Below are 25319 nucleotides of genomic sequence, written 5' to 3'. Positions count from 1 at the left end.
GTACTCTACAATGTTGCCAAACTAAACTTGTTTGTTAGTTCTAATAGTGTGTGTGTGTGTGTGTGTGTGTGTGTCTATTCATTGGGATTTTTAATATATAGGATCATGTCATCTGTGATGACAGAAAGTTTTACTTCTTCCTTTCCAATTTTGATGCCTTCTCTTTCTTTGTCTTGTCTAATTGCTTTGGCAAGAATTTCTTAGCACAATATTGAATAACAGTGGTGAAAGTGGACATTTTGTCTTGTTTCTGATCTTAGAGGGAAAACTTTCAGCCTTTCCCCATTGGCTATGCTGTTAGCTGTGGGGTTTTCATACATGCCCTTTATCATGTCATGGAAGTTCCCTCACAATGCTTTTATATTTTATTTTTCTTTTTCTGGCTGTGTTGGGTCTTCATTGCTACACGTGGGCTTTCTCTAGTTGTGGCGAGTGAGGGGCTACTCTCCGTTGCAGTGCATGGGCTTCTCATTGCGGTGGCTTCTCTTGTTGCAGAGCACGGGTTCTAGGCACACAAGCTTCAGTAGTTGCAGCACACAGGCTCGGTATTTTGTGGCTCACGGGTTCTAGACTGCAGGCTCAGTAGTTGTGGTACACGGGCTTAGTTGTTCAGCCACATGTGGGATCTTCCCAGACCAGGGATCCAACCAGTGTCCCCTGAATTGGCAGGCAGATTCTTAATTACTGCACCACCAGGGAAGTCCCCCTCACAACGTTTTTAAATACATAAGACAAAATACATAGAGTTACAAAGGAAACTAATTATGTTGAAATTGTTATCAAAATACTAAAATTAATTTGTGCTATAGTAATATGTGTGCTTATTTATTAACACATTAAATAACGAGATATAGTAGCATTTTGAGTTAGTGATAAATATAAATGACATTCTGAAATATCTGCAACAACTGTAACATGGTATGAAAATATCTATGATTTTTATTTGTGACAGTAGGTCCTGCTAATACTACTGTAGTTTGTTGTCTCCACTGTTAATGGAAAGAGATGCTCAATTTTAGCTAGACTTTAGTGAAGATAAAGATGTAAATTGTTCCCATCCAAATTCATGGGCCCCTGAATTCTACCCACTGGAATCCCAAGTTAAGAACCTCTCAAGTTGGGAGCAAATTGGTGATAGAAAAGACGGACATGATTGGGATGGAGGTGTGGGGAAGCAGCAAGCTGTTGTGCCCAGGAAAGTATTGGCCTCAGGTTTCCACATAAATGTTACAGGGACAGTAGCAAAGATTTCTTGCCAAGGGATTAAGACACAAGGAGAGTGGGCAAGGACATAAGGGTGAGCACTAGGGGAGTGACTACAATGGTAGAACCCGGACTGGAAGCTGGGCAAAGTGAGGAGGGAGGACAGAGGTGGAGTGGGTCAGTAACAAGGTGGCAGGCTGGAGTTCCAGTGGGGTCAAGAGTGGACCAGAGCAGCCCAGCGCAGCCCACCTGCCCACGCATGTGCCCGCCAGACCTGCAAACTTGTGCCACTGGCTGTGCCCGTCCCCAGGGAGCCCGAGTGCCCGCAGCCCGTGCCTCCCACCCATCTCCAGCCATGGCCATGTGGCTGACAGGGTCTTAGTGCTCTGGCCAGGTGTCAGGCCTGAGCCTCTGAGGTGGGAGAGCCGAGTTCAGGACATTGGTCCACCAGAGAACTCCTGGCCCCATGTAATATAAAAGAGCAAAAGCTCTCCCAGAGATCACCATCTCAACGCTAAGACCCAGCTCCACTCAACGACCAGCAAGCTACAGTGCTGGACACCCTATGCCAAACAACTAGCAAGACAGGAACACAACACCACCCATTAGCAGAGAGGCTGCCTAAAATCAAAATAAGTTCACAGACACCCCAAAACACACCACTGGACGTGGTCCTGCCTACCAGAAAGACAAGATCCAGCCTCATCCACCAGAACTCAGGCACTAGTCCCCTCCACCAGGAAGCCTACACAACCCAGTGAACCAACCTTAGCCACTGGGGGCAGACACCAAAAACAACGGGGACTACAAACCTGCAGCCTGCGAAACAGAGATCCCAAACACAGTAAGTTAAGCAAAATGAGAAGACAGAAAAAAAACAGCAGATGAAGAAGCAAGGTAAAAACCCACCAGACCAGACAAATGAAGAGGAAATAGGCAGTCTAACTGAAAAAGAATTCAGAGTAATGATAGTAAAGATGATCCAAAATCTTGGAAATAGAATGGACAAAATGCAAGAAACATTTAACAAGGACCTAGAAGAACTAAAGATGAAACAAACAATGATGAACAACACAATAAATGAAATGAAAAAGACTCTAGATGGGATCAATAGCAGAATAACTGAGGGAGAAGAATGAATGAGTGACCTGGAAGATAAAACAATGGAAATAACTACCGCAGAGCAGAATAAAGAAAAAAGAATGAAAAGAATTGAGGACAGTCTCACAGACCTCTGGGACAATATTAAACACACCAGCATTTGAATTATGGGGTCCAAGAAGAAGAAGAGAAAACAAAAGGGACTGAGAAAATACTTGAAGAGATTATAGTTGAAAATTTCCCTAATATGGGTAAGGAAATAGTCAATCAAGTCCAGGAAGCGCAGAGAGTCCCATACAGCATAAATCCAAGGAGAAACATGCCGAGACACATATTTAAAAAACTGTCAAAAATTAAATACATAGAAAAAATATTAAAAGCAGCAAGGGAAAAGCAACAATTTACACAGAAGGGAATCTCCATAAGGTTAACAGCTGATCGTTCAGCAGAAACTCTGCAAGCCAGAAGGGAATGGCAGAACATACATAAAGTGATGAAAGGGAAAAACCTACAACCAAGATTACTCTACCCAGCAAGGATATCATTCAGATTCAAAACTAAAACCTTTACAGAGGAGCAAAAGCTAAGAAAATTCAGCAGCACCAAACCAGCTCTACAACAAAGGTTAAAGGAACTTCTTTAGACAGGAAACACAAGAGAAGGAAAAGACTTACAATAACAAACGCAAAACAATTAAGAAAATGGTAATAGGAACATACCTATCAATAACTATTTTAAATGTAAATATATTAAAGACTCCAAGCAAAAGACATAGACTGGCTGAATGGACACACAAACAAGACCTGTACATATGCTGTCTACAAGAGACCTACTTCAGACCTAGGGACACATACAGACTGAAAGTGAGGGGATGGAAAAAGATATTCCATGCAAATGGAAATCAAAAGAAAGCTGGAGTAACAATTCTCATATGATACTAAATAGACTTTAAAATAAAGACTATTAAAAGAGACAAAGAAGGACACTACATAACGATCAAGGGATCAAACCAAGAAGAAGATATAACAATTGTAAACATTTATGCACCCAACATAGGAGCACCGCAATACATAAGGCAAATGCTAAGAGCCATAAAAGGGGAAATTGACAGTAACACAATATTAGTGGGGGACTTTAACACCCCACTTTCACCAATGGACAGATAATCCAAAGTGAAAATAAATAAGGAAACACAAGCTTTGAATGATACATTAAACAAGATGGACTTAATTGATATTTATAAGACATTCCATCCAAAAACATCAGATTACACTTTCTTGTCAAGTGCTCATGGGACATTCTCCAGGATAGGTCATATCTTGGGTCACTAATCAAGCATTGGTAAATTTAAGAAAATTGAAATCATATCAAGTATCTTTTCCTACCACAACACTATGAGACTAGATATCAATTTCAGGAAAAAATCTGTAAAAAATACAAACACATAGAGGCTAAAAAATACACTACTAAATAATCAAGAGATCACTAAAGAAATCAAAGAGGAAATCAAAAAATACCTAGAAACAAATGACAATGAAAACACGATAACTGAAAAGTTATGGGACACAGCAAAAGCAGTTCTGAGAGGGAAGTTTATAGCAATACAATCCTACCTCAAGAAACAAGAAACATCTCAATCTAAACTTACACCTAAAGTAATTAGAGAAAGAAGAACAAAAAACCACAAAGTTAGCAGAAGGAAAGATATCAAAAAGTTCAGATCAGAAATAAATGAAAAAGAAATGAAGGAAACGGTAGCAAAGATCAATAAAACTAAAAGCTGGTTCTTTGAGAAGATAAACAACATTGATAAACCATTAGCCAGACTCATCAAGAAAAAAAGAGAGAAGACTCAAATCAACAGAATTAGAAATGAAAAAAGAGAAGTAACAACGGACACTGCAGAAATACGAAGGATCATGAGAGATTACTACAAGCAACTATATGCCAATAAAATGGAAAACCTGGAAGAAATGGACAAATTCTTATAAAAGCACAACCTTCTGAGACAGAACCAGGCAGAAAGAGAAAATATGAACAGACCAATCACAAGCACTGAAATTGAAACTGTGATTAAAAATCTTCCAACAAACAAAAGCCCAGGATCAGATGGCTTCACAGGCAAACTCTAACAAACATTTAGAGAAGAGCTAACACCTATCCTTCTCAAACTCTATCAAAACATAGCAAAGGGAAGAACACTCCCAAAATCATTCTACGAGGCCACCATCATCCTGATACCAAACCAGATGTCACAAAAAAAGAAAAGATGTCACAAAAAAAGAAAACTACAGGTCAATATCACTGATGAATATAGATGCAAAAATCCTCAACAAAATACTAGCAAACAGAATCCAACAGCACATTAAAAGGATCATACATCATGATCAAGTGGGGTTTATCCCAGGAACGCAAGGATTCTTCAATATACACAAATCAATCAATGTGATACACCATATTAACAAACTGAAGAGAAAACCATATGATCATCTCAATAGATGCAGAAAAAGCTTTCAACAAAATTCAACACCCATTTATGATAAAAACCCTCCAGAAAGTAGGCATACAGGGAACTTACCTCAACATAATAAAGGCCATATATGACAAACCCACAGCCAACATCTTCCTCAATGGTGAAAAACTGAAACCATTTCCACTAAGATCAGGAACAAGACAAGGTTGCCCACTCTCACCACTATTATTCAACATAGTTTTGGAAGTTTTATCCACAGCAATCAGAGAAGAAAAAGAAATAAAAGGAATCCAAATCGGAAAAGAAGAAGTAAAGATGTCACTGTTTGCAGATGACATGATACTATACATAGAGAATCCTAAAGATGCTACTATAAAACTACTAGAGCTATCAATGAATTTGGTAGAGTAGCAGGATACAAAATTAATGCACAGAAATGTCTTGCATTCCTACACACTGATGGTAAAAAATCCGAAAGAGAAATTAAGGAAACACTCCCATTTACCACTGCAACAAAAAGAATAAAATACTTAGGAATAAACCTACCTAAAGAGACAGAAGACCTGTATGCAGAAAACTATAAGACACTGATGAAAGAAATTAAGGATGATACAAACAGATGGAGAGATATACTATGTTCTTGGATGGGAAGAATCAACATTGTGAAAATGACTATACTACCCAAAGCAATCTACAGATTCAATGCAATCCCTGTCAAACTACCACTGGCATTTTTCACAGAACTAGATCAAAAAATTTCACAATTTGTATGGAAACTCAAAAGACCCCGAAGATCCATAGCAATCTTGAGAAAGAAAAATGGAGCTGGAGGTATCAGACTCCCTGACTTCAGACTATACTACAAAGCTACAATAATCAAAACAGTATGGTACTGGCACAAAAACAGAAATATAGATAAATGGAACAGGATAGAAAGCCCAGAGATAAACCCACGCATATATTGTCTCCTTATCTTTGATAAAGGAGGCCAGAATATATAATGGAGAAAAGACAGCTTCTTCAATAAGTGGTGCTGGGCAAACTGGACAGCTATATGTAAAAGAGTGAAATTAGAACACTCCCTAACACCATATACAAAAATAAACTCAAAATGGATTAAAGACCTAAATGTAAGGCCAGACACTATAAAACTCTTAGAGGAAAACATAGGTAGAACACTCCATGACATAAATCACTGCAAGATCTTTTTTGACCCACCTCCTAGAGAAATGGAAATAAAAACAAAAATAAACGAATGGGACCTAATGAAACTTAGAAGCTTTTGCACAGCCAAGGAAACCATAAACAAGGCGAAAAGACAACCCTCAGAATGGGAGAAAATATTTGCAAACGAAGCAACTGACAAAGGATTAATCTCCAAAATTTACAAGCAGCTCATGCAGCTCAATATCAGAAAAACAAACAACCCAATCCAAAAATGGGCAGAAGACCTAAATAGACATTTCTCCAAAGAAGATATACAGATTGCCAACAAACACATGAAAGGATGCTCAACATCAATAATCATTAGAGAAATGCAAATCAAAACTACAACGAGGTATCACCTCACACCTGTCAGAATGGCCATCATCAAAAAATCTACAAACAATAAATGCTGGAGAGGGTGTGGAGAAAAGGGAACCCTCTTACACTGTTGGTGGGAATGTAAATTGATACAGCCGCTATGGAGAACAGTATGGAGGTTCTTCAAAAAACAAAAAAATGGAACTACCATATGACTCAGCAATCCCACTACTGGGCATATACCATGAGAAAACCATAATTCAAAAAGAGTCATGTACCACAATGTTCATTGCAGCACTGTTTACAATAGCCAGGACATGGAAGCAACCTAAGTGTCCATCGACAGATGAATGGATAAAGAAGATGTGGCACATATATACAAGGGAATATTACTCAGCCATAAAAAGAAACGAAATTGAGTTATTTGTAGTGAGGGGGATGGACCTAGAGTCTGTCATACAGAGTGAATTAAGTCAGAAAGAGAAAAACAAATGCCATGTGCTAACACATGTATATGGAATCTAAAAAAAAAAAAAAAAAGGTTCTGAAGAACCTAGGGGCAGGACAAGAATAAAGACTGAGACACAGAGAATGGACTTGAGGACACCGGGAGGGGGAAGGGTAAGCTGGGACAAAGTGAGAGAGTGGCATGGACATATATACACTACCAAATGTAAAGTAGCTAGTGGGAAGCAGCCACATAGCACAGGGAGATGAGCTCGGTACTTTGTGTCCACATAGAGGGTTGTGATAGGGTGGGTGGGAGGGAGCCGCAAGACAGAAGAGATATGGGGATGTATGTATATGTATAGCTGATTCACTTTGTTATACAGCAGAAACTAACACACCAGTGTAAAGCAATTATACTCCAATAAAGATGTAAAAAGAAAAAAAAAAAAAGGAGTGGACCAGAAGGAGTGGACTAGAAAGAGAGGTGGTGTTAGAGCAAGATACTTGAAATACCTAGAATACGTTTTGAGAGGAACTGAAATGTTGCCATGTAGCAAGAAGATGCAGCTTTTAGGACTGCTGGGCAGGACTGAGGAAAGCTTTAAAGCTATTTGGCTAAATTCTACTACTGATGTGATATTTTCTTTTCTAGATTCATTTATTCTAGCTTTATCAATTTTAAAAAATGTTCAAATTCCATAAAATATTTCATGCATAAACTAAAATCTGTGCTCACCAAACATATTACACTTTGTCGTTTACACCGTTTCGCCACTTTAGCTTCCAGGCAAGTGGCTATGTAGAATGACAGAATTGTTTAACTCAAGCTGAATCTCCATCTTTACAACCACTGTGCTACGGTTTATTTTGAATCCACTATTTAAATACAGGTATATGTGGTACCTTAAGCCATGGAGATGCTATATGTGCCCAAAGTGAGCTCAAATGCTTCCAAACCCAACTGTTAGGAACTTACTTTGGAAGTGAGCATGTGTAGCCGAGTGGGCCAACCCAGTAATGGGAGTTCTCCAAATTAACTTCCATGTAGAATATAATGTTTATTAAAGGACAAACAAGAATGTGCTACTTGAAGCATAAGGATCTTGAGATAGACTAACTGAACTGTAATTCTACAGTTGTTTAGAATTTAGACCACTAGGAGATTTTACCTGGGCCAAGTGTTTTATCACTAACATTGTTTATGATTGATAGGGTATGATGGTAATTAAAAAGCACTGACTTATCTGCTTTTATTTTGTATTTAAACTCTTTACAGGCAATGCCCCTGACTCTGGTTCTAACTCCACTCGGCTGCCTTTCTGCCGTTTCACCTCCTGGAAGTAGATGCACATGTACAAGATAACAATGCCCTGGGACTTAAGGTGTCTTCTTACCTTGCTGTAGGGAGCTGGGTGAAGTGGAGATGATGGGCAGAGCAAGAATTGGGGGCAGGCTGAGGAGGAGGTAGTGCCAGGCTAGGGCAGGGTAGGAGTTATGGGGTGGAGGATGGAACAATAATGAAGAGTCAGGGTCATCTGATTTAGAGGAGTCTTTTCTTCCTGCTCTTGGAACTTTGTCTCCTTAGTGCCTCAGGGTCCTTCCCCCAAGCTTCCCAGTTGTTTCTCTGATCTCCTTTGACATTCCCTTTCCCCTGTCCTGCCCACCCCCAAGACAAGATTCCTTCAAGATAAACTGAGCTTTAGTAGATGAGCAAGGCCTAGACCCTCAGCTAGTAATGGCTTTGGAGATCCTGGAGGACTTACCAGCATCACATCTGCTGTCTCCTAGGCTCCAATATATGGTGCTGGCAGGGAGTAGGTGACTCAGTAGGTCTAGATGCTCGGGTTACAGAGGGTCTTATAATAGCTTCTAAAAAGCCTCCCACAGTGCTCTGCCAACTCTCCTCCTCTCTCAGTGTTGGACTTCAGTGGTGCACATGGTAAGGGAGAAAATGTTTCCTGCAAGCCATTCCCCATGACCACCCCCATATCATTGTTCATTCTGTTGTCATGACCTTAAAGGGCTCCAAGAAAATACAGACTTATTTTCAAGTCTCAGTGGAGATGTGAATCACCTCACTTGTCTCTAACAATTTTCTTGTATGCCCCTTGAACACCATCCACTTCTTGCTACCAAGCAACTTTCAGATCCCATCTCCTTTTCCCGATGTCCACCAAGAGCTCAGTTTTGCTTTCTAGTCTGAAATTACTGCCTTCAGAATATCAAGACTTCATTTAATAAACTTGAAATAGTCATCTCAACAGATGCAATAGCCAGACTTGGGTTTTCTTGGTGGAGAGGGCTGAGGGGTAAGCATCTTGTTTTAGGCATCATATTGGGTGTCTTTACAACCCAGGGAGAGGGTTGGCATAATCAGAAGCAGGCCTTACAACAAAAGTTTTTCCCAACACATGTCCTCACCTACTAAACATGCTTCTCACCTTATTTTACTGCTGGGGCTGTTAGCAGGTTACCTCCTTTCCTCCTTTTCCAGGCCTTCTAGATAAACAGGGCTATGGGAAGGACACTGATGGGGAGCATTTTTACACACAGCTATAGCAGGCTTCTAGGATTCTTAAGAGTTGCTTTCTGATCAAGTCCTGTCTATTTAGCTCTCAAGGTAGAGCATTTTCATTAGGGTTTTGGGCTAGGAAAAGAGGGATGGTGTGCTTAGCCTCTGCATGAATTTCAGAGAAAGCCTAAAGGGTGTCAAGGCTAATGAGGCATGAAGACCAACAGTCTAATCCAGCAGACTGCAGTCTCTGCTCAGGGCTCCCAACGGGAAGTTTAGCCACAGCTGTTTTAGATACTCCTGGAGAAAGTAAACTGAAGATTGACAATGAGGGAATTCCAACCATGTTTCCCAGTTCTCACTGGTGGAAGTGGCTTCATTTCTCACCAGTTGAATGGACAGTCTGTGGAGGGCAAGACTCACCAGGTCCTGGGGAGGGTGGAAGCAAGGAGAGATGGTTCATTTGGGAACCAGCCACAATGGCCTGGTGAGTGGACTGAACAGACCAGGAGGGGAATGCAACAAGAACAGAACTAGAAGAAAGGACTTCAGAATGCTGGTAACTCACAAATTCTTCTGTATTAGAAGCCTGATGCTGGGAGATGGCAGTAGAGGATTGGTTGGATCCATTTTTGGCCCAAATGTAAAACTTTCTAGGTACAGAGAAAAATAGATGAAAGACAGGCAAGGAAAAGGGGAGAAGACAGAAAGAAAAGGGAGGCAAGAACATGCATTGAGGGCCAGAAAGGAGGAAAAAGGGGTAGTCAGAAGTAAAACAGAAGAAATGACAGTAAATGGAGAGAATAAAACAGGAATAAGAGAGAACAGAAATGAAAGGGAAGGAATAAACCCAGGAAGTGGAGCAGGATGAGAGGAAAGCAGCAGGGAGTTCTAGGTGGGGAGTCCTAGCTTGCCAGGAAATAGAAGAAAAATGTAGGGGGCTTGTGTGAGAATGGGAAGGACTCTTCCTTACCCTTCAGTCCTCATTTCAGGCTCCTCTTCCCCTAGTAAGCTTGGTTTGGGTGGCTAATGTTTTGTCAGCACTCTCTACTTGCCCTTCTGGCTTCTTCACCTCTCATCTACATTTGAATACACAAGCATGACAGTGCAAAGACCTGGTACAGGGGATGAAGATGACTACGAGGAGAAATACTGAACTAGGGATGGAGGGGAGGAGACAGGACACTTCCTCTACTGGAGGAGCCCTATCTTTGTCTGAGCTTTCCTCACCCATCACATACACCCCACAAAGCAGCACATAAGAAGCCAGGTTCTACTGCGAGCAAATCAGATTTCCCTTTATTTCCATCTTCACCAGGGGGTGAGGCATAAGGAGTGGTCCAGGTGCCTGGAGTCTAACCTCCCACGTTTGCTTGGACCTTTACCTGAGCCCATGACATCCCTGCCTGATTTTAAATGTTTCTTCCTTTTCTGGGTATTTACTCTGCAAACACCTTCATTTCTTCCCCAACACACCAAAGGCCCAGGTGCACGTATCTCTGCTACAGCCTGGATGATAACCTAGTTGTATCTGTAAATCTGCGATTTTCCGCAAGCATTCGGCAGCAGGGCCTGTCCCAGGGAGACCCCAGGCGGAGCCCGCTCCTCCGGACTAGAACGGGCAGCGCACGGAACACCCTCCGGCCACATGCCAGGAAGGAGGACGTGCGGGCACGAAACGCAGCTCTCGCGGACAAGAGCGACCGGAGGGCGGCACGGATCTCAGCAGTCCCGGTGGCCCGACGCTCGTCTCGTAGGTCCGCGCCCTCCCGCCTGAGCCGGGTCACCTCGCGCGCTATCTGGTTGAAGAGGCCCCGTTCCACCACGTGCAGTACGACCACGGCGTCGCTGGACAGCTGCTGCTTCAGCACCTGGAACACAATGTCTCCCTGCGACCGGCGTCCTGTGCTCCGCCGTGCCCCCTGCCGCAGCGGCCGAAAGCACCCCTGCTGCTGCAACATTCCCGACGGCGAAGTCTCCCGGGAGCCGGCCTCCTTCTCCTTCATGTCCTCCGCCCTCCCGGGCTGGGACTTGGGTCTCCAGACGCAGGGCGGGCGAGCTATCCTGCCAAGAGCAGAGGCGGCCCGCGACTCTTATCTACAGTCCCGCCTCGCCCGCATGGCGTCAAGGCGGGCAGTGGCGGGCCATACTCGGGTGTGATTGTCCTCAGAACGCAGGCACCGCCCACTGATGTTCAGGGGGCGAAGACAAACGGGACAGGGCTCCTCGAGATGCTAATTGGCTGGAGAAAACAGATGCCGGACGTTGATTGGATGAGGGGGAGACAAAGGGTGGGAGGAAGGACTCGTGCATAGACTTGGGGCCTGAAAAGGTCTAATCCTGTCTGTGGGTCTCATGAAATTTGGGGCATAAACTGCCTGTGGAGTGCTCTTTCTCCACTTCAAATGAGCCTTCTCAGGATTTCGGATCACCGGTTTGTTACAACGCTGTAGCAGTTTGGCTCTTCTTGGACCAGGGGAGTGGAAGGTGGTTTTTCTATTTAGAGAGAAGATACTGAGAACTAAGAGGATACAGCAGTATTATTAGATATGGCTTTTCCCAAGGCAGGGGATAAGGAGGAAGCTAGGTTGCCATCTGGAGTCCAGGAAAAATAAATGTCATGAGGATAAATGTAATGCCCCCCATGGATCCCGTCGCCTAGCTCACAAGTTCTTCATAGGGAGACTTACGAACTTCCCGTGAAAAAAAAATTGGCAGTTTCAAGAGACTGTAAACTCTGTGTAACTCAACAGGGCTAAAGCTACAAAAAGTTCAAATTTAATCTTAACCTTTGCAATGGGGTGATAAAATGGAACTCTTAAAGTCTCAGATTGGGCTAAGGTATAACTAAAGGCAGAGAACAAATATAGAGAATCCCCCCTTCCCCTCCATGCCAAAGAAGTGAGTGCTTCTCTTCAGGATTTATTACAAAGGATGAGGCTTGGCTCATCCCTTACTTCAATGATGTAAGAAATCGAAGAGAGGCTGAGAGAAAAAAAGAGGATTTCTTTGGAGAGGGTTACTGGAGGATTAAGGAGTTTAGAGCTTTATTATTTTGAACAGTATCAGACTGACAGAACCAAGAGTGTTCTTGGGTCTCAAATCGATAAAGGACTTTTTATTATCTAAGAGTAACCAAGAATTATGGAACCCGCTTGTGATTTCATCCATGGGACAGAGAAATTAGGATTTTGCAGATGTCTAGTAAGGGACCATGAAGGGAAAGAATAAAGTCTTTTTTTCTGTTTGTCCCCTGTGGAGTCCTGTTCTTTTGATTAATGAAAGATCTTCATTAATTAGTAAAGTATCTGGAATAAGGTGGGTGATCTTTCTTCCAAACTTATACTGGGCAGACAAATATCATGTTGAGTCATTGGTACCACAATTCAAGAGTATGATATCGGCAGGACATAGTGGCTTCATCCTAGAGGGTAGCTTATGATCAGATAGCATGTCATTTGGGCTGTTTAGGCCACAGAGGAGAAGCTTGGGCTAGCCGACAATCATCATTTACGAACAACAAACACACTAGCAAATAAGCTCCTAAACTGATTTCAGAGAACTATGAGTGCTATGACGGAGAAGGAAGAAGACACAGTGGGGCAGAGAATGACAAAAAGGATCTGAGTAGGTGATCTTGGAGCTGAGATTTACATAAGAAGGAAACAACCCCATGAAGAGCTGGGGAGTGGATGCTCCGGAGAGAAGGAACTCCCTCCAGCATGCTTGGTACATTTGAGAAATAGCAAAAAAGTGGGAATAGTAGGACAGAGTGGACAAAGTGAGGAAAGGTGGGGTGGCCGAGAAGCAGCCACAGGCCAGACCACACAGGCCTTGAGGCCATAATAAGGGTTTTGGATTGTACTGGTAAACATGAAAGGTTTTAAGCAGGAGATTTTCTCCTTCCTGCTTTGTGAGGGTGAGAGTGGAAAGAAGCAGATCAATCTGGCAAACACTTTGCAGATGTGATTATTTTAGGATATTGAGTTGGAGAGATTATTTGGATTATCTAGGTCAGTCCAAATACCTTCACAAATGTCCCTATAAAAGAGAAGCAGAGGGAGATTTGATACAGACAAAAGAGGAGGTAGCAATGTGACCAGGGAGACAGAGATTGGAGTGATGTGGCCACAGGCCTGATAATGCCAGGTCATCATTAGAAGCTACGAGAGGCAAGGAAAGGATTTTCCCCTAGAACCTTTACCGGAAATATGGCCCGGATGACAGCTTGATACGAACTTCCGGCCTCCATAACTATTTGTGAAAAAATTTCTGCTGTTTTTAGCCACCAAGTTTGTGGTGATGTTACAGCAACCACAGAAAACTAATACAGGTGACTTGGAGTAAGGTTTTAGCAGTGTAGAGGGCCAGAAGTGATTGGATACAAGATATATTTTTACAGATAGTATCAGCAGGACTAGCTGATGTATCAATATATGGTGTTGGTATTACAGAAGAGTCAAGGATCATTCCCAGGTTTTTGTTCTGAACAAGTGGGTGGATGATGGCAACATTTACTGAGATAGGAGAGGGGCAAGGATTGTTAAGTGTTATGTGTTAGCCACACTCATGTTTGAGAAAATATCAATTAGCTTTTGTCACTGCTCTCTATATGCCAGGCACTGTTCTAGTTCTTAACTCAATTATCAGTGTAAAGTGGGCAGTTAGATACGAGTCTGGAGCTGAAAGAAGGCTAGGCTGGAAATATAAACTGGGAGTCATCAGTGTACTGTATTTAAAGCCATGGGGCCAAATACATCAAACAAGAAGAAATATAAGAGAGGACTTGGTCCAGGGCCAAAGCCCAAACCAGAGGACACTCAATCTGTTTTGCCTAGACAGTGGATAAAGATCCAGCAAAGGAAAGGAGGAGCCGATGAGGAGGGAGGAAAACCAGGAGTGTGTGAAGTGACAGAAGCCAACCTGTAGTGGAGGTTGGGGCGTTGCATGGAGGGAAATATCTACATTGTCAGATGTTGCTCTAGGGGTAGAGAGGCAGAGAACTGACCGCTGCCTTTAGCAAAGTGGCTATCCCAAGTGGCCTTGACAAGCGTCATTCCAGTGGCTCGGTGGAGAGAAAAGCTCCATGCGAGTCAACTGAAGAGGGAATGAAATGCGGAATAGTCCGCTGCAAATCTAGGCAACTTTTCGGATGACTTTTGACGGGGAACAGAGGGAATGGGCCGTAGGTGGTGGTTGCCTTGGGGGTCTGGAGAGGGCTCTAATTGCTTTTAAAGGTATCTGATTCTGGGGCTTCCCTGGTGGCGCAGTGGTTGAGAGTCCGCCTGCCGATGCAAGGGACGCGGGTTCGTTCCCCGGTCCGGGAGGGTCCCACGTGCCGCTCCGCGGCTGGGCCTGCGCGTCCGGAGCCTGTGCTCCGCAACGGGAGGGGCCGCAACGGTGGGAGGCCCGCGTACCGCAAAAAAAAAAAAAAAAAAAAAAAAGTGTCTGATTCTGCAGCACGTGTTTGCTTCTTGGTGGCAATTGGGTGGGGTGGGGGGAAACGAAGGTTAAGTACAAAGTAGGAACAACTGCAGAAGCCACGTCCCTGGGCAGGTTGAAGGGGCTGGGGTCGGCGCACGGGAGGAGGGCTTCGCCCTACTTATTCCATTTCCCGATAACTTTGGTCACCAAGCACAGGCGGTTGCCGCGGAAGCGACCCGTCCACAGCCCCCGCAGGGCTCAGCAACGAAGCTGAACACTTCGTGTGGGAATCAAGGCTCCCAGCAGGCGTTGCGCTGGGCGGTTAGTGCGCAGGCGCGCGCAGCCAGCCTCCGACTCTTCCCTGCCCGGCAAGCCCCGGCCCCAGTTCCAAGCTGGAGCCACCGACGCGAAGGGGGACGGGTTCCTCTTAAAAGAGAAACGGAGGCGGCGCGCGCTAGGTGGGCCCCTGTCCTCCCGCCGCTCTCCGAGCCTGCGCGCGACGCTGGGGAGGCGCAGGCGCAGTCGGGATGAGGGCGGGTGGGGGCGCTCAGGTAAGGCCGGGGTGGGAGTGGGCCGCGGCGGGAGCTCTGGGCGGCCTGGGAGCTGCCTTAGGAATTGGCCCATCCGACGCAGTGTGAGTGTTCAGTGGGGCGGCCCGAGACGGAGTGGGGGGCGCCTTCCAGACCCCCCCTTCCCCGCCCTCCTGTCCCGGCTCCAGCCACAACGACCCAACTATGAGGAGCTCTCCCAATGCACACGACCTCTCCTTCCCTCATCAACCAGTAAAGACCCATGCCCTTTTGAAGATGAAACTGTTACCTTACCCTCTGCACCTTCCTAGTCGAAATTTCCTTACCCATAGCTCCAGTTCTTCACGTCAGTGGGCCCAGGATCAGGCCATTCTGACTTTGATGCAGTACCCCTGCCTCCCACCCCCAAGATACCCACCCCATAGCGCTAATATACACGCCCTGTAATGGAAGCAGAGGTGGTTTGGACCCAGTGGCAGCGAATGCTATTGCAGTGGTTTAGTTCTGCCCCAATTCACCGTTGAGGAAACTGAGGCCCCAGCGGTGGGTGGAGCCGGGGCCTCTGGCCTCGGATCAGGTCGGCCCACACGCGTGTCTCCCCGACCCTGCAGGCCCTGGTACTCATGGCTGCCTCCCCTGCGGACGCGTCCCGCAGGCGGCGAGAGAAGCGGCGGCAGCTGGACGCGCGCCGCAGCAAGTGCCGCATCCGCCTGGGCGGCCACATGGAACAGTGGTGCCTCCTCAAGGAGCAGCTGGGCTTCTCCCTGCACTCGCAGCTGGCCAAGTTCCTGTTGGACCGGTTAGGGGCCGGGTCAAGGGTTCTGGCGGAGGGCACCCAGGCTGCAACACCCAGCACCCTACCCGCCCCCTTTCCCCCACATCAAGTGCTGGCCTGCTGCTCCTTCCCACTGGCAGATTTATCACTTCAGCAGTAAGGCCAGTGTGATTTGTGGCCTCCCAGGGTCTCCCCCCACCTCTTGGTCCAGGAGAATAGGGGACCCCGTAAGTGTGTGAATGCCCAGAGCTGAGGGCAGTTGGCCACATGGGCCCCCATCTGACCTGCCTCTTGTCCCCCTGGCAGGTACACTTCTTCAGGCTGCGTGCTTTGTGCAGGTGGGTAGGGAATGGCTAGGGGTAGAGGATTAGGAGCCAGAGAGAGAATAGGGGCAACAAGGAGTTGTGTGACCCAGAAACACCCTCCCTAAGGGGATTGGATAAGAGGGAGCCTTGAGTGAGTTTGGGAAGAGATGGGGGAGTTGGGGAACCCAAGGAGGCAGCCTGTGGAGAAGGGAGCAATATCTCAGAACCCTGGGGTTTGGGCTCTGAAGAATGGTAAACTGGATTAGGGACCAGGGTTGCCCAGGGGGTGGGGGTACAGGGCTGTCTGAGTGTGGATCTCCAGGATGAGAGGAGAGGACCTCCCAGCTCACGCTGACTGTTGCCTTCACTGCTCTAGGTCCTGAGCCTGTGGCCCCCAAGGGTCTGCAGTATCTGGTGCTCCTGTCTCATGCTCACAGTCGAGAGTGCAGCCTGGTGCCTGGGCTGCGGGGACCTGGGGGCCGAGATGGGGGGCTTGTGTGGGAGTGCTCAGCCGGCCACACCTTCTCCTGGGGCCCCTCTTCAGGCCCCACATCTCCAGAGGAGCCCAATCCGGTCCCCCTTGCAAGTACTGGCCAGAGAAGCTGGTGCCCAGAAGCCAGGAGTGGGCCAGAGCCCGCAGGTAGGCTGGGGGAAAGAAGAGTTACGGAGAAAAAGGAGGGAAAAGTGTTCTTGTCCCTGTAGCTCAGAACCCCATTCTTTAAAAATGATCCTTTCTCCGTGGAAAAACTCTATGGTGACAAGGAAATACATCCTCAAATATACTTTTAGGTATGAAAAGCAAAATACAGAATTGGATGTATGGTATATTACCGTTGGTGGAAAAATAAGAGGAGAAAGGAAAATATTTGTATGTACTTATGAACGTATAGGATATTTCTGGAAGGGCATGTAGGAAACCAGGTTACCTGTAGGAGGAATGAGGTGGCTGGGGTATAGTATTGGAAAGGAGACTTTTCACATGGTTCAAAAAAAAAAACCCTTTTTTTTGAACCATGTGAATGTACCACGTCTAAAATAAAAAGAGCCCCTCCCACTCCAGTAGCCTCTGCCCCCTCTTCCTCCTTCCTAAGAGTCTTCCTACCACTTCAGACCTTAGAACTCCACCTGTCCACATCCCTCCAATACAGGGTTCCTTCCCCTTTGACCCTACCTATGCCAACAGGTTTGGAATCTAAGCATGATGAGAGGACTGAGGAGGCCAGGTTGCCCAGGTGAGTTTGGGGTTGGGGGGGACAAGATAGACCTGGGTGGACAATGGGAGTGAGGGAGCACGACCTCCTGCTTGCCTTCCTTGGACCTGCAGAGCGGTGGGACCCCCGCCAGAGGCCTTCCCATCCCTAGGAGAAGAAGACAGGGAAGAGGAAGATGAGGATGAAGAGGAGATGCTCAGTGATGCCAGCCCATGGACCTACAGCTCCTCCCCAGATGAGCAAGTTGGGGCTGAGGGAGGATGCTGAGCAGAGCAGGAGGAGGGAGGGGTGACTGGCTGGGGAACCCACAGCTTTGCAGACTTGAGGGAGGGGCTTGTTGGTGGAGAGGGCAGGGTAGGCTTTGGAAAAGTCAGAAAGAACTAGAGGCTTTGGATTGGGTGGAAAGGAAGTTAGGCTCCGGGGGAAAATGAAAGCTGAAAGTAGGTATGAACAGGGAGCCTGTGGTAGGGGTAGGGTTGTTCTGAGTTTGGGATCTTTGCAATTTAGGGGTTGGGGTTGGGCTGGGGCTGGCTGAGAATCCAGGGAGATAATGCCTTCCTCTTCTTCATTCTCCTTTCAGCAGTGAGCCAGATGCTCCCAGACCACCCCCTTCCCCTGTCACCCATGCACTTAAGGATGGGGAGATACCCCCGGCCCCTGCAGCTGTCCCAACTCCTCTTGCTTCGCCATCCTCATCAGCATCCTCATTGGGTTCTGGAGCTCCTCTGCCTGTGGAAGTCAGGATACAGCCAGAGCTCAGTGGGACCCCTCAAGCAGACCAGCAGACTGAGCCCCTGGCCAGGTAACCTGATGGCTGAGACAGAGGGCAGGGGCATCCTGGGACATGGCCCTCCCTCGAGGCCCTCTGCTCCCTCTTTGCTGCCCGTAGCCCTGGGAGTCAGGCTCAGTCTGCTCTGGCCTCGGCATGGGATGAGGACACTGCTCAGATCGGCCCCAAGAGAATTAGGTAGGACTGGGGGAAGTGGCTCTGGGTAGGGAAGGGAGCGGAGCGAGGTGGAGGAGAGCCTGCACAAGTCCTCATGCTTCCTATCCTCCTCCCCCAGGAAAGCTGCCAAAAGAGAGTTGCTGCCCTGTGACTTCCCTGGCTGCGGAAGGATCTTCTCAAACCGGCAGTATTTGAATGTGAGGATGTGAGGGGTACAGGTTGGGTTCTGTGTAGCCTCATGGGTGGAGGAGAAGGGCTGAAGGAAAAGCTGAGGCAAAGAAGCCTAGGGTGTGGGGGGAGTTCAGAGCCAGGGAGAGAAGAGTTGGGATGGACGTGCAGAGCTTGCCTATAGTTAATAATCACTAATCCAGATGACTAGTAGATAAGGCAGAAAACCAAGCCCCAGGTGCGCAGCTGCTGCCCACTACTGCTTGTTACACAGGCCCTCTGATGACCACATGGAGATGATGGTGGCATTCCTCAGGCTTTTGGGGTGCTAGTGACTATTCTAAGCACTTGATATGTGTCAAGTCTTTTGATCTTATCGGCATTCCTATGAAGTGGGTGCTGGTACTACTCCTGCTTTGCAGATGAGGAAACCAAGGAAAACAGAAATGTCAAGCATTGCCCAAGGCTTCTCAGCTAGTGTGTCATGGTGCTCGATTCCTCACTCCATCGGGCTGCCTCGCCCTGCTGTCTCATGTGGGTGGTCCTCACTCCAGGAGGATTAGGGGACAGACCTGTCCCCAGCCTCACTGCAGGAGAGGTTTGAGGCACAGAGAGAGAAGAGTCCCAGTCCCACACTCAGCCAGAGCCCTCACAGGGCTCTGAGGCCGGGAGAGGACCCAGACCCGAGGGATGGTGAAGCCTGGGTGGATGGGATTTGGGAGAGGGGGAAGGTCCCCAAGTGGTGGTGAAGCTCTGGGCTTCTGAGAAGAACATTCAGCAGGGCTGGTAGACATACTTGAGTCTATTAATGGAGGAGACTGAAGTAGCCCCCAGCAGCAGTTTAATTATGGGAAAATAGGATTATGGAGAAAGGGAAAGCACATGCAACTTAGTGAGCCAGGATGTGAAATTAGACCAGATAAAGAGAGAAATATTTCCCAGAAATACTTGGGGAGTTAAGGTTGAAGAACACACTATCCTTAAAAGTGTTCCAGGTTGAGAAGGAGTGTGTGTGTGTGTGTGCGCTTCCAAAGCAGATTTAGGAGAAAATGATATAATCCCATGGTGAGCTATTAATAAAAAGTAGGCCATCTGAGTGATATTGTTGTACATTGATATTGATATCAAGGAGAATAATCATACCCACCAAAAAATGTGTTCCCATCCCTGGCAGATGGCAAATCCATAGTTAGGGAACCAAGAGTGTCACCAGAAGTGCACTTTTTTCAAGGACCTGGGCATTGCAAGGTGAGGTTGTGACAAAGAGGTGAGATAATGGAACTTGAGGGCAGGATAGGGTGAGGGCAGAGTTTGGGGTCAGGAAGGGATGGGATTGGGGTGCTTATGTATAGGTGAGGACTGGCCAGGATGATATGAGCTGGCGGTGACAAGGAGAACTGTTGTGGGAGAGGGCAGAAGAGCCTGCCTGCTGGGTCAGCTCTGGTGGTTGCCCTGAGGAAACCATGTGCTTCCTCCCCTAGCACCACAAGAAGTACCAGCACATCCACCAAAAGTCCTTCTCCTGCCCAGAGCCGGCCTGTGGGAAGTCCTTCAACTTTAAGAAACACCTGAAGGAGCATGTGAAGCTGCACAGTGGTGAGTGGTGGAAATGCCTCCTCACCTCCCCCTGTGGGTCCCTTCCCCTCCCTCTGTGAGTCCCTTCCCCTCCCCCATGAGGCCAATCATCTCCTATCTGCAGGTCTTGTCACACTGCTCTGGGATAACTCTCACTCACACACTCATCCTGCACTCTCTGTGTGTTCAGATCCTCCCTGCTTGAAACTGTTCTAGGTGCTGGCATACAACAGTGAATAAAGCAGGCAGTACTCACCTAAGATGTCCACTCTAGTGAAGGGCTACAAAGAGCTGTGAAAGGTGCTTTGAGCAAAGACCTAAGTGAAGGGAGGAATGGAGGCTTCGCCACATCCACATGAGAGGCAGCACATGAGAGGACCCTAAACTGGCATCTGCGGGCATGTTCCAGGAATGGAGAGGAGGCCAGGAGATTAGAAAGGAAGGAAGAGAGGTCAGATAGGTGGTAGGGGCCTTCAAGACCGCCATCGGTTGGCAAATGTGATGGGCACCAGTGCGGTGGAGGGAGGGACAGAACTGATTTTAAAAGGAGCATTGTGGCTGCCATGTGGAGAATAGGGGAGAGCAGGAATGTGCAGTGCACAGTGATAGTGACCTAGACAGTCAAGTTGATGAGAAGTGGCTGGAGACTGACAAGAGAGTGAAGATGGAGCCAGGGCTACTGTGGGAAGAACAGATTGTCCATGGGTAGGACTGTGGAGTCAGGGGTGACTTGGAGGGTTCCAGCCTGAGCCAACTGGGCAGAAGGTGATGTGACTTCCTGAAAGTGAGGGAGAAGCAGGCCTCAGGAAAGGCACATGACATTTGATTTGGGACATGCTACTTAGGTATCCCAGAAAACGTGAATCTCGTGTTCAGGGGAGATGTTGGGCAAGAAAAAAGTGTTCATCGTGAGCATATGGGTGGTGTTTAGAGCCATGGGTGGAGTGTTCCTACAGGGAGAGAGTGAACATAGGTAGAGAAGAGGTCTGAGCAGGGCAGGTAGGAAGGGCAGCTACAAAGGTGCTGTTGGGGCAGGTGAAGAGAGCGGTATCTGAGGAGCCAAGTGGAGAAAGTGCTCCAGGGAGGAGGGAGGGGTGAGATGTGCCGGTGCTGCAGAGCTGAGTGAGATGAGGATGCGCACAGGCCACCAGGCAGGGCAATGGGAAGCCATCCTTGACCAGATGACAAAATGGCATGTGACAAGGGAGATGACAGCCAGAATGGACTGGGTTCAGAGCAGAGACGAGCTAAGGAAGTGTAGGCAGCAAGTATGGACAACTCTTCGGAGTTCTACTGTGAAGACAAGCAGAGAAATAGGTGTAAGTTGGAGGGCTGTGAGCCCGAGCACAGAGATGGGAATGATCCCACAGAGAGGAAAGGCTTGCTGATGCCAGGGTGGGTTGAGCAACCTTAAGTCGTTGAGGAGGGGTGTATCTGAGCACAGCTGGAGGGCAGCCACAGGGAAGCAGGGACTATTCACATATATGGGCACAGAAGCAAGTTGGCTGGTGGATTAGGTGGGGGGAGGATGTGGGCATTCTCTCCTGGCTCCTCTTCTTGGTGACTTATAAAACGAGGTCACTGCTGAGTGAGGTTGGTAGAAAGAGGAGGTCGTGTGGAAAATGCCCTTCTGAACTCTAGAAAGTGGGAGAGTGAACTGACCAAGGAGATGCAGAGGCATTGTGTGTGTGCGGCGGGGGTGAGGCTTGACACTTGTAGTTGTGTATGAAAGTAGAGCTCAAAGTGGGGTGAGGGTGGGGTGTTGTAGGTTGTGTTTCCGCCCCCCTTGGCGTACGTGTGCCGGCCTGGATCAGGCCAGGGGTTGTATTTATCCTGAGTTGGGCTTTAACCAAGCAGGCACAGCTGAGGAAGAGAGGGACAGGTGAGTTGGTAGTGTGAGTGGAGGAAGGCTACAAAGATGCCCTGGAAATGAACTGGGCAAAGAGAGGGGAGGGGGACAGTGGGAAGGCAGTGGGCTGCTGGACTGGCAGCCTGGAACTGTGGGATAACTGTAACAGGACAAGGTAGGGGGCCCTGGCCGGAACTGGGATGTCTGAAATTGTGATTTCAAGGTGGTGCAGTGATGGGGCATGACCTGGGAATGGTGGCTGAGAAGGGTTGTGGGGGGCGGCCAGGTCAGTGAAGGTCAGGGAACAGGGGAGGGGAGTGCTGGACATGTAGAAAACAAACTGACAGCAGTGGTGATGGCTGAGGAGAGGGCCTGGAGCCAGAGCTGTGTGGAGTGCAGGAGCGTGATGGGGATGAAGGCTGTAGGGGTGTGTGTGTGGTCTGATGGCAGGGTATACAGAGCAGCAGTGGTACAGAGGTCTACAGGATGCCATGAAAAGCAAGGCGACCCCCTCTGCTGCAGGAGGTGTAAGAGAAAAACCACAGCAGGCCTGTGAGAACTGCTGGAGATGGGCGATGGGCAGGTGCTGTTAGAGCTGGCAGGGGGGCAGGTTCAGGGAGAAAGGAGAGGGGATTGGCTCTTGACACCCACAGGGCGTCTGACAGGTCACATGGCACTGTTGGGGGGTGGTGGGAGGAGTGAGATATGCAGGCTGAATAGGGACAGTACTCCTTTGGGGGACAGTGGGGGTGGACCATGGAAGGGCCTCAGCTTGGGGATGGTTGCTGGGCTGTCCCCCATGTGCCCACAGATACCCGAGACTACATTTGTGAGTTCTGCGCCCGGTCTTTCCGCACCAGCAGCAACTTGGTCATCCACCGGCGCATCCACACTGGAGAGAAACCCCTGCAGTGAGTGTGGGGAAGAGAGCCCGGGGTGGGGGGAGATGGGGAGATGCTGGCAGGACATCTGGGCAGTTGGGACCAGGAGGAACCCCTGGGGAAGTCAAGATGGGCTGAGGCCCGTTTCTTCCCCCTGCTGTCCCTGGCTCAGGTGTGAGATCTGCGGGTTCACCTGCCGCCAGAAGGCGTCCCTGAATTGGCATCGGCGCAAGCATGCAGAGACGGTGGCTGCCTTGCGATTCCCCTGTGAGTTCTGCGGCAAGCGCTTCGAGAAGCCAGACAGTGTCACAGCTCACCGCAGCAAAAGCCACCCCGCCTTGCTCCTGGCCCCACAAGAATTAGCTGGTCCATTGGAGTCCTGTTCCAGCATCTCTGCCCCTGCATGCCTGGGGACCGACGAGGGATCCAGGCCCTCTCTGGCTCCTCAGGCTCCCACACTGCTCCCTTAGCAGTGAGCACTCCCCAGAATTTGGGGAGCCAGGGACTGGAAAGGAGCAAGAAGGGCCAGATGACTGGGCCCTGGGGACTAGGGTGATGGGGAGTGCAGGGCAGGGGCAAGACTGTGCTCTAGGGGAGCCAGGCTACTTTAGTCTTCCTAAAGGACAGAATAAACCCAGTATTTTACATGGACGTGTGTGAGCAGAGCAGCAGAGCGAGTGTTTTGGCACCTGAGGTATAGGAATCTTGATTCCTTTGGAAGCAGGCTCTCCTGGAATGTGCCTGAGTGCACCCTGAGTGCAGGCCTTATTCTTCTCTCTGCAGACCCCCACCTGCACCCACCCTGAAGACCCAGCTTTCTTTCCCAATTCGCTTTGGCACTCCTTCCACTCTTGCATTCAAGCGAGGCACTAGGTAATTCCAGAGGGTTGGGCTGGAGTAGGATTAGAGGTATGTGTTCCTGGGCCACATTTGTACTCTCCACTAACCAAGAGAGCCAAATGTATAGGGGCCCCTAAAGAGTCTTGCCTTCCAGTGCAAAAATGAGGGGGCTATATGTGCAAGATTGCTGAGCTAGCTTGGGAAGGGACCAGAGACCTTGGAATTTTGAAAGGGCCTGTCTCTTGGGTGACTCCTGAAGTCTGCAAATACAGCAGCCTGAGGTTTGACAAAGGGAGCTCTTGGCATCTGGAACTCAAATAATTCTTTATTTCACCACCTGCAAGCAAAAAAAATCGCTGGCCAATTACAGGGAATTTTCATCCCTGCACTGTGGCCTCTGTGGAGCTCAGTTTCCTCATGGCTGCAAGCTTAATTTGTGTATAGCGTTCTTACTGCACTTGGCAGTGCCCAGCTTTGTGGACCCATGTGGTCTTGACTCAGGTCCCAGGGTTGATGTCCCCCACCTGGAGAACACTGTCCTGAGAGGCACCTTGATCTGTACACCAACAGGTCTGTCCCATGGGACAGGTGGGCAGCCACGCTGAGAGCTCCTGCCCACCTTTACATGGTGTGAAGCACTTCTCCGGGTGCTTCTGGCGTGGAGATATCTTTCAGTGAAGTGAGCTTTCCCACTATCTCTCTGCAAATTTCCCATCTCTCAGAAGCTGAGGGAGAAAGCAGCAGAGAGACTAACAGTCAAGTGAAAGGAAGAGGCAAGAAAACCACAGGGCCTGTGACTCCAGCCACATCTGTGGTCATTAACTGAAGAGGCAGTACACCAAAAGTATCTAGAAAGAAGAGGTAGAGGACACTCAGGCTGGAAAAAGGAGATGGGACAAGAGAAGACAGGATGCTGATGGGAAAACAGGAAACACCTGAGAGCACAGCAGCAGGGATGGGACATACCAATACTTGGGCGCTCTCCCACGTGTGGGGTCTGGGAGGTTCCCCCTGCACCTACACCTCAGAGGGGGAGAAGGACGGACAGAGAACAGGCAAAGAGCTGACAGGGGAAGCAGGTGTAGGGGTGCAGCGAGAGGCCAGGTGAAGTGCTACCAACAGAGATGGAGAAAGATAATATGCCACGCTGTCTTTCCACAGAACTCCATCTGCGAGTTGTCCCACCCATCCCTATGGCACTATGAAAGTGCTTATCAAGCCCACTCCGGAGAAGACTCTCAGCAAGTCTTTCTCAACTGAGACACAAAAAGCCCTGGCTTTTCCTGTCCTGCTTGCCCAGCAAAGATGAGGGCAGTGCCCGCCTTGGCCTCAGTGGCAGCGGCAGCTGTAGCTGCAGCGGCGCGAGCACGTGTGTGGGCCCGCTGGTGTTGCGACAGGGAGCGGCTGTGGCTGAAACACTTGCCACACTCCGCACATTCCGCCGGCCGCTCGCCCAGGTGCGTTTTGCGGTGCAGTGCCAGCTTGGAGCCCACACTGAAGGCTTTGCCACACTCAGGGCACTTGTGGGGCTTGTGGCCTGCATGGTTGCGCC

At 48.2% G+C, this 25319-nt stretch overlaps 1 protein-coding gene across 1 annotated transcript; it reads left to right on the top strand.

Moving 5' to 3' along the window:
* Nucleotides 1-15113: 15113 nt before the first annotated feature.
* Nucleotides 15114-23397, top strand: ZNF692 (zinc finger protein 692; the record flags this gene model as incomplete). Its single annotated transcript, XM_082836670.1, has 12 exons — nt 15114-15145; nt 15829-16016; nt 16299-16330; nt 16674-16937; nt 17481-17529; nt 17622-17747; nt 18089-18310; nt 18398-18475; nt 18573-18651; nt 20104-20218; nt 22858-22957; nt 23100-23397. The coding sequence occupies exons 2-12, from the start codon at nt 15841-15843 to the stop codon at nt 23395-23397; spliced, it is 1539 nt and encodes a 512-aa protein (XP_082692796.1). The 5' UTR covers nt 15114-15145; nt 15829-15840.
* Nucleotides 23398-25319: the final 1922 nt, after the last annotated feature.

This window comes from Leucopleurus acutus (genome assembly GCF_964270905.1).
Source record: "Leucopleurus acutus genome assembly, chromosome: 3".
NCBI classification, from domain to species: Eukaryota; Metazoa; Chordata; class Mammalia; order Artiodactyla; family Delphinidae; genus Leucopleurus; species Leucopleurus acutus.
Note: the sequence above shows the minus strand (reverse complement) of the source record. Positions and strands in the feature narration are given on the sequence as shown.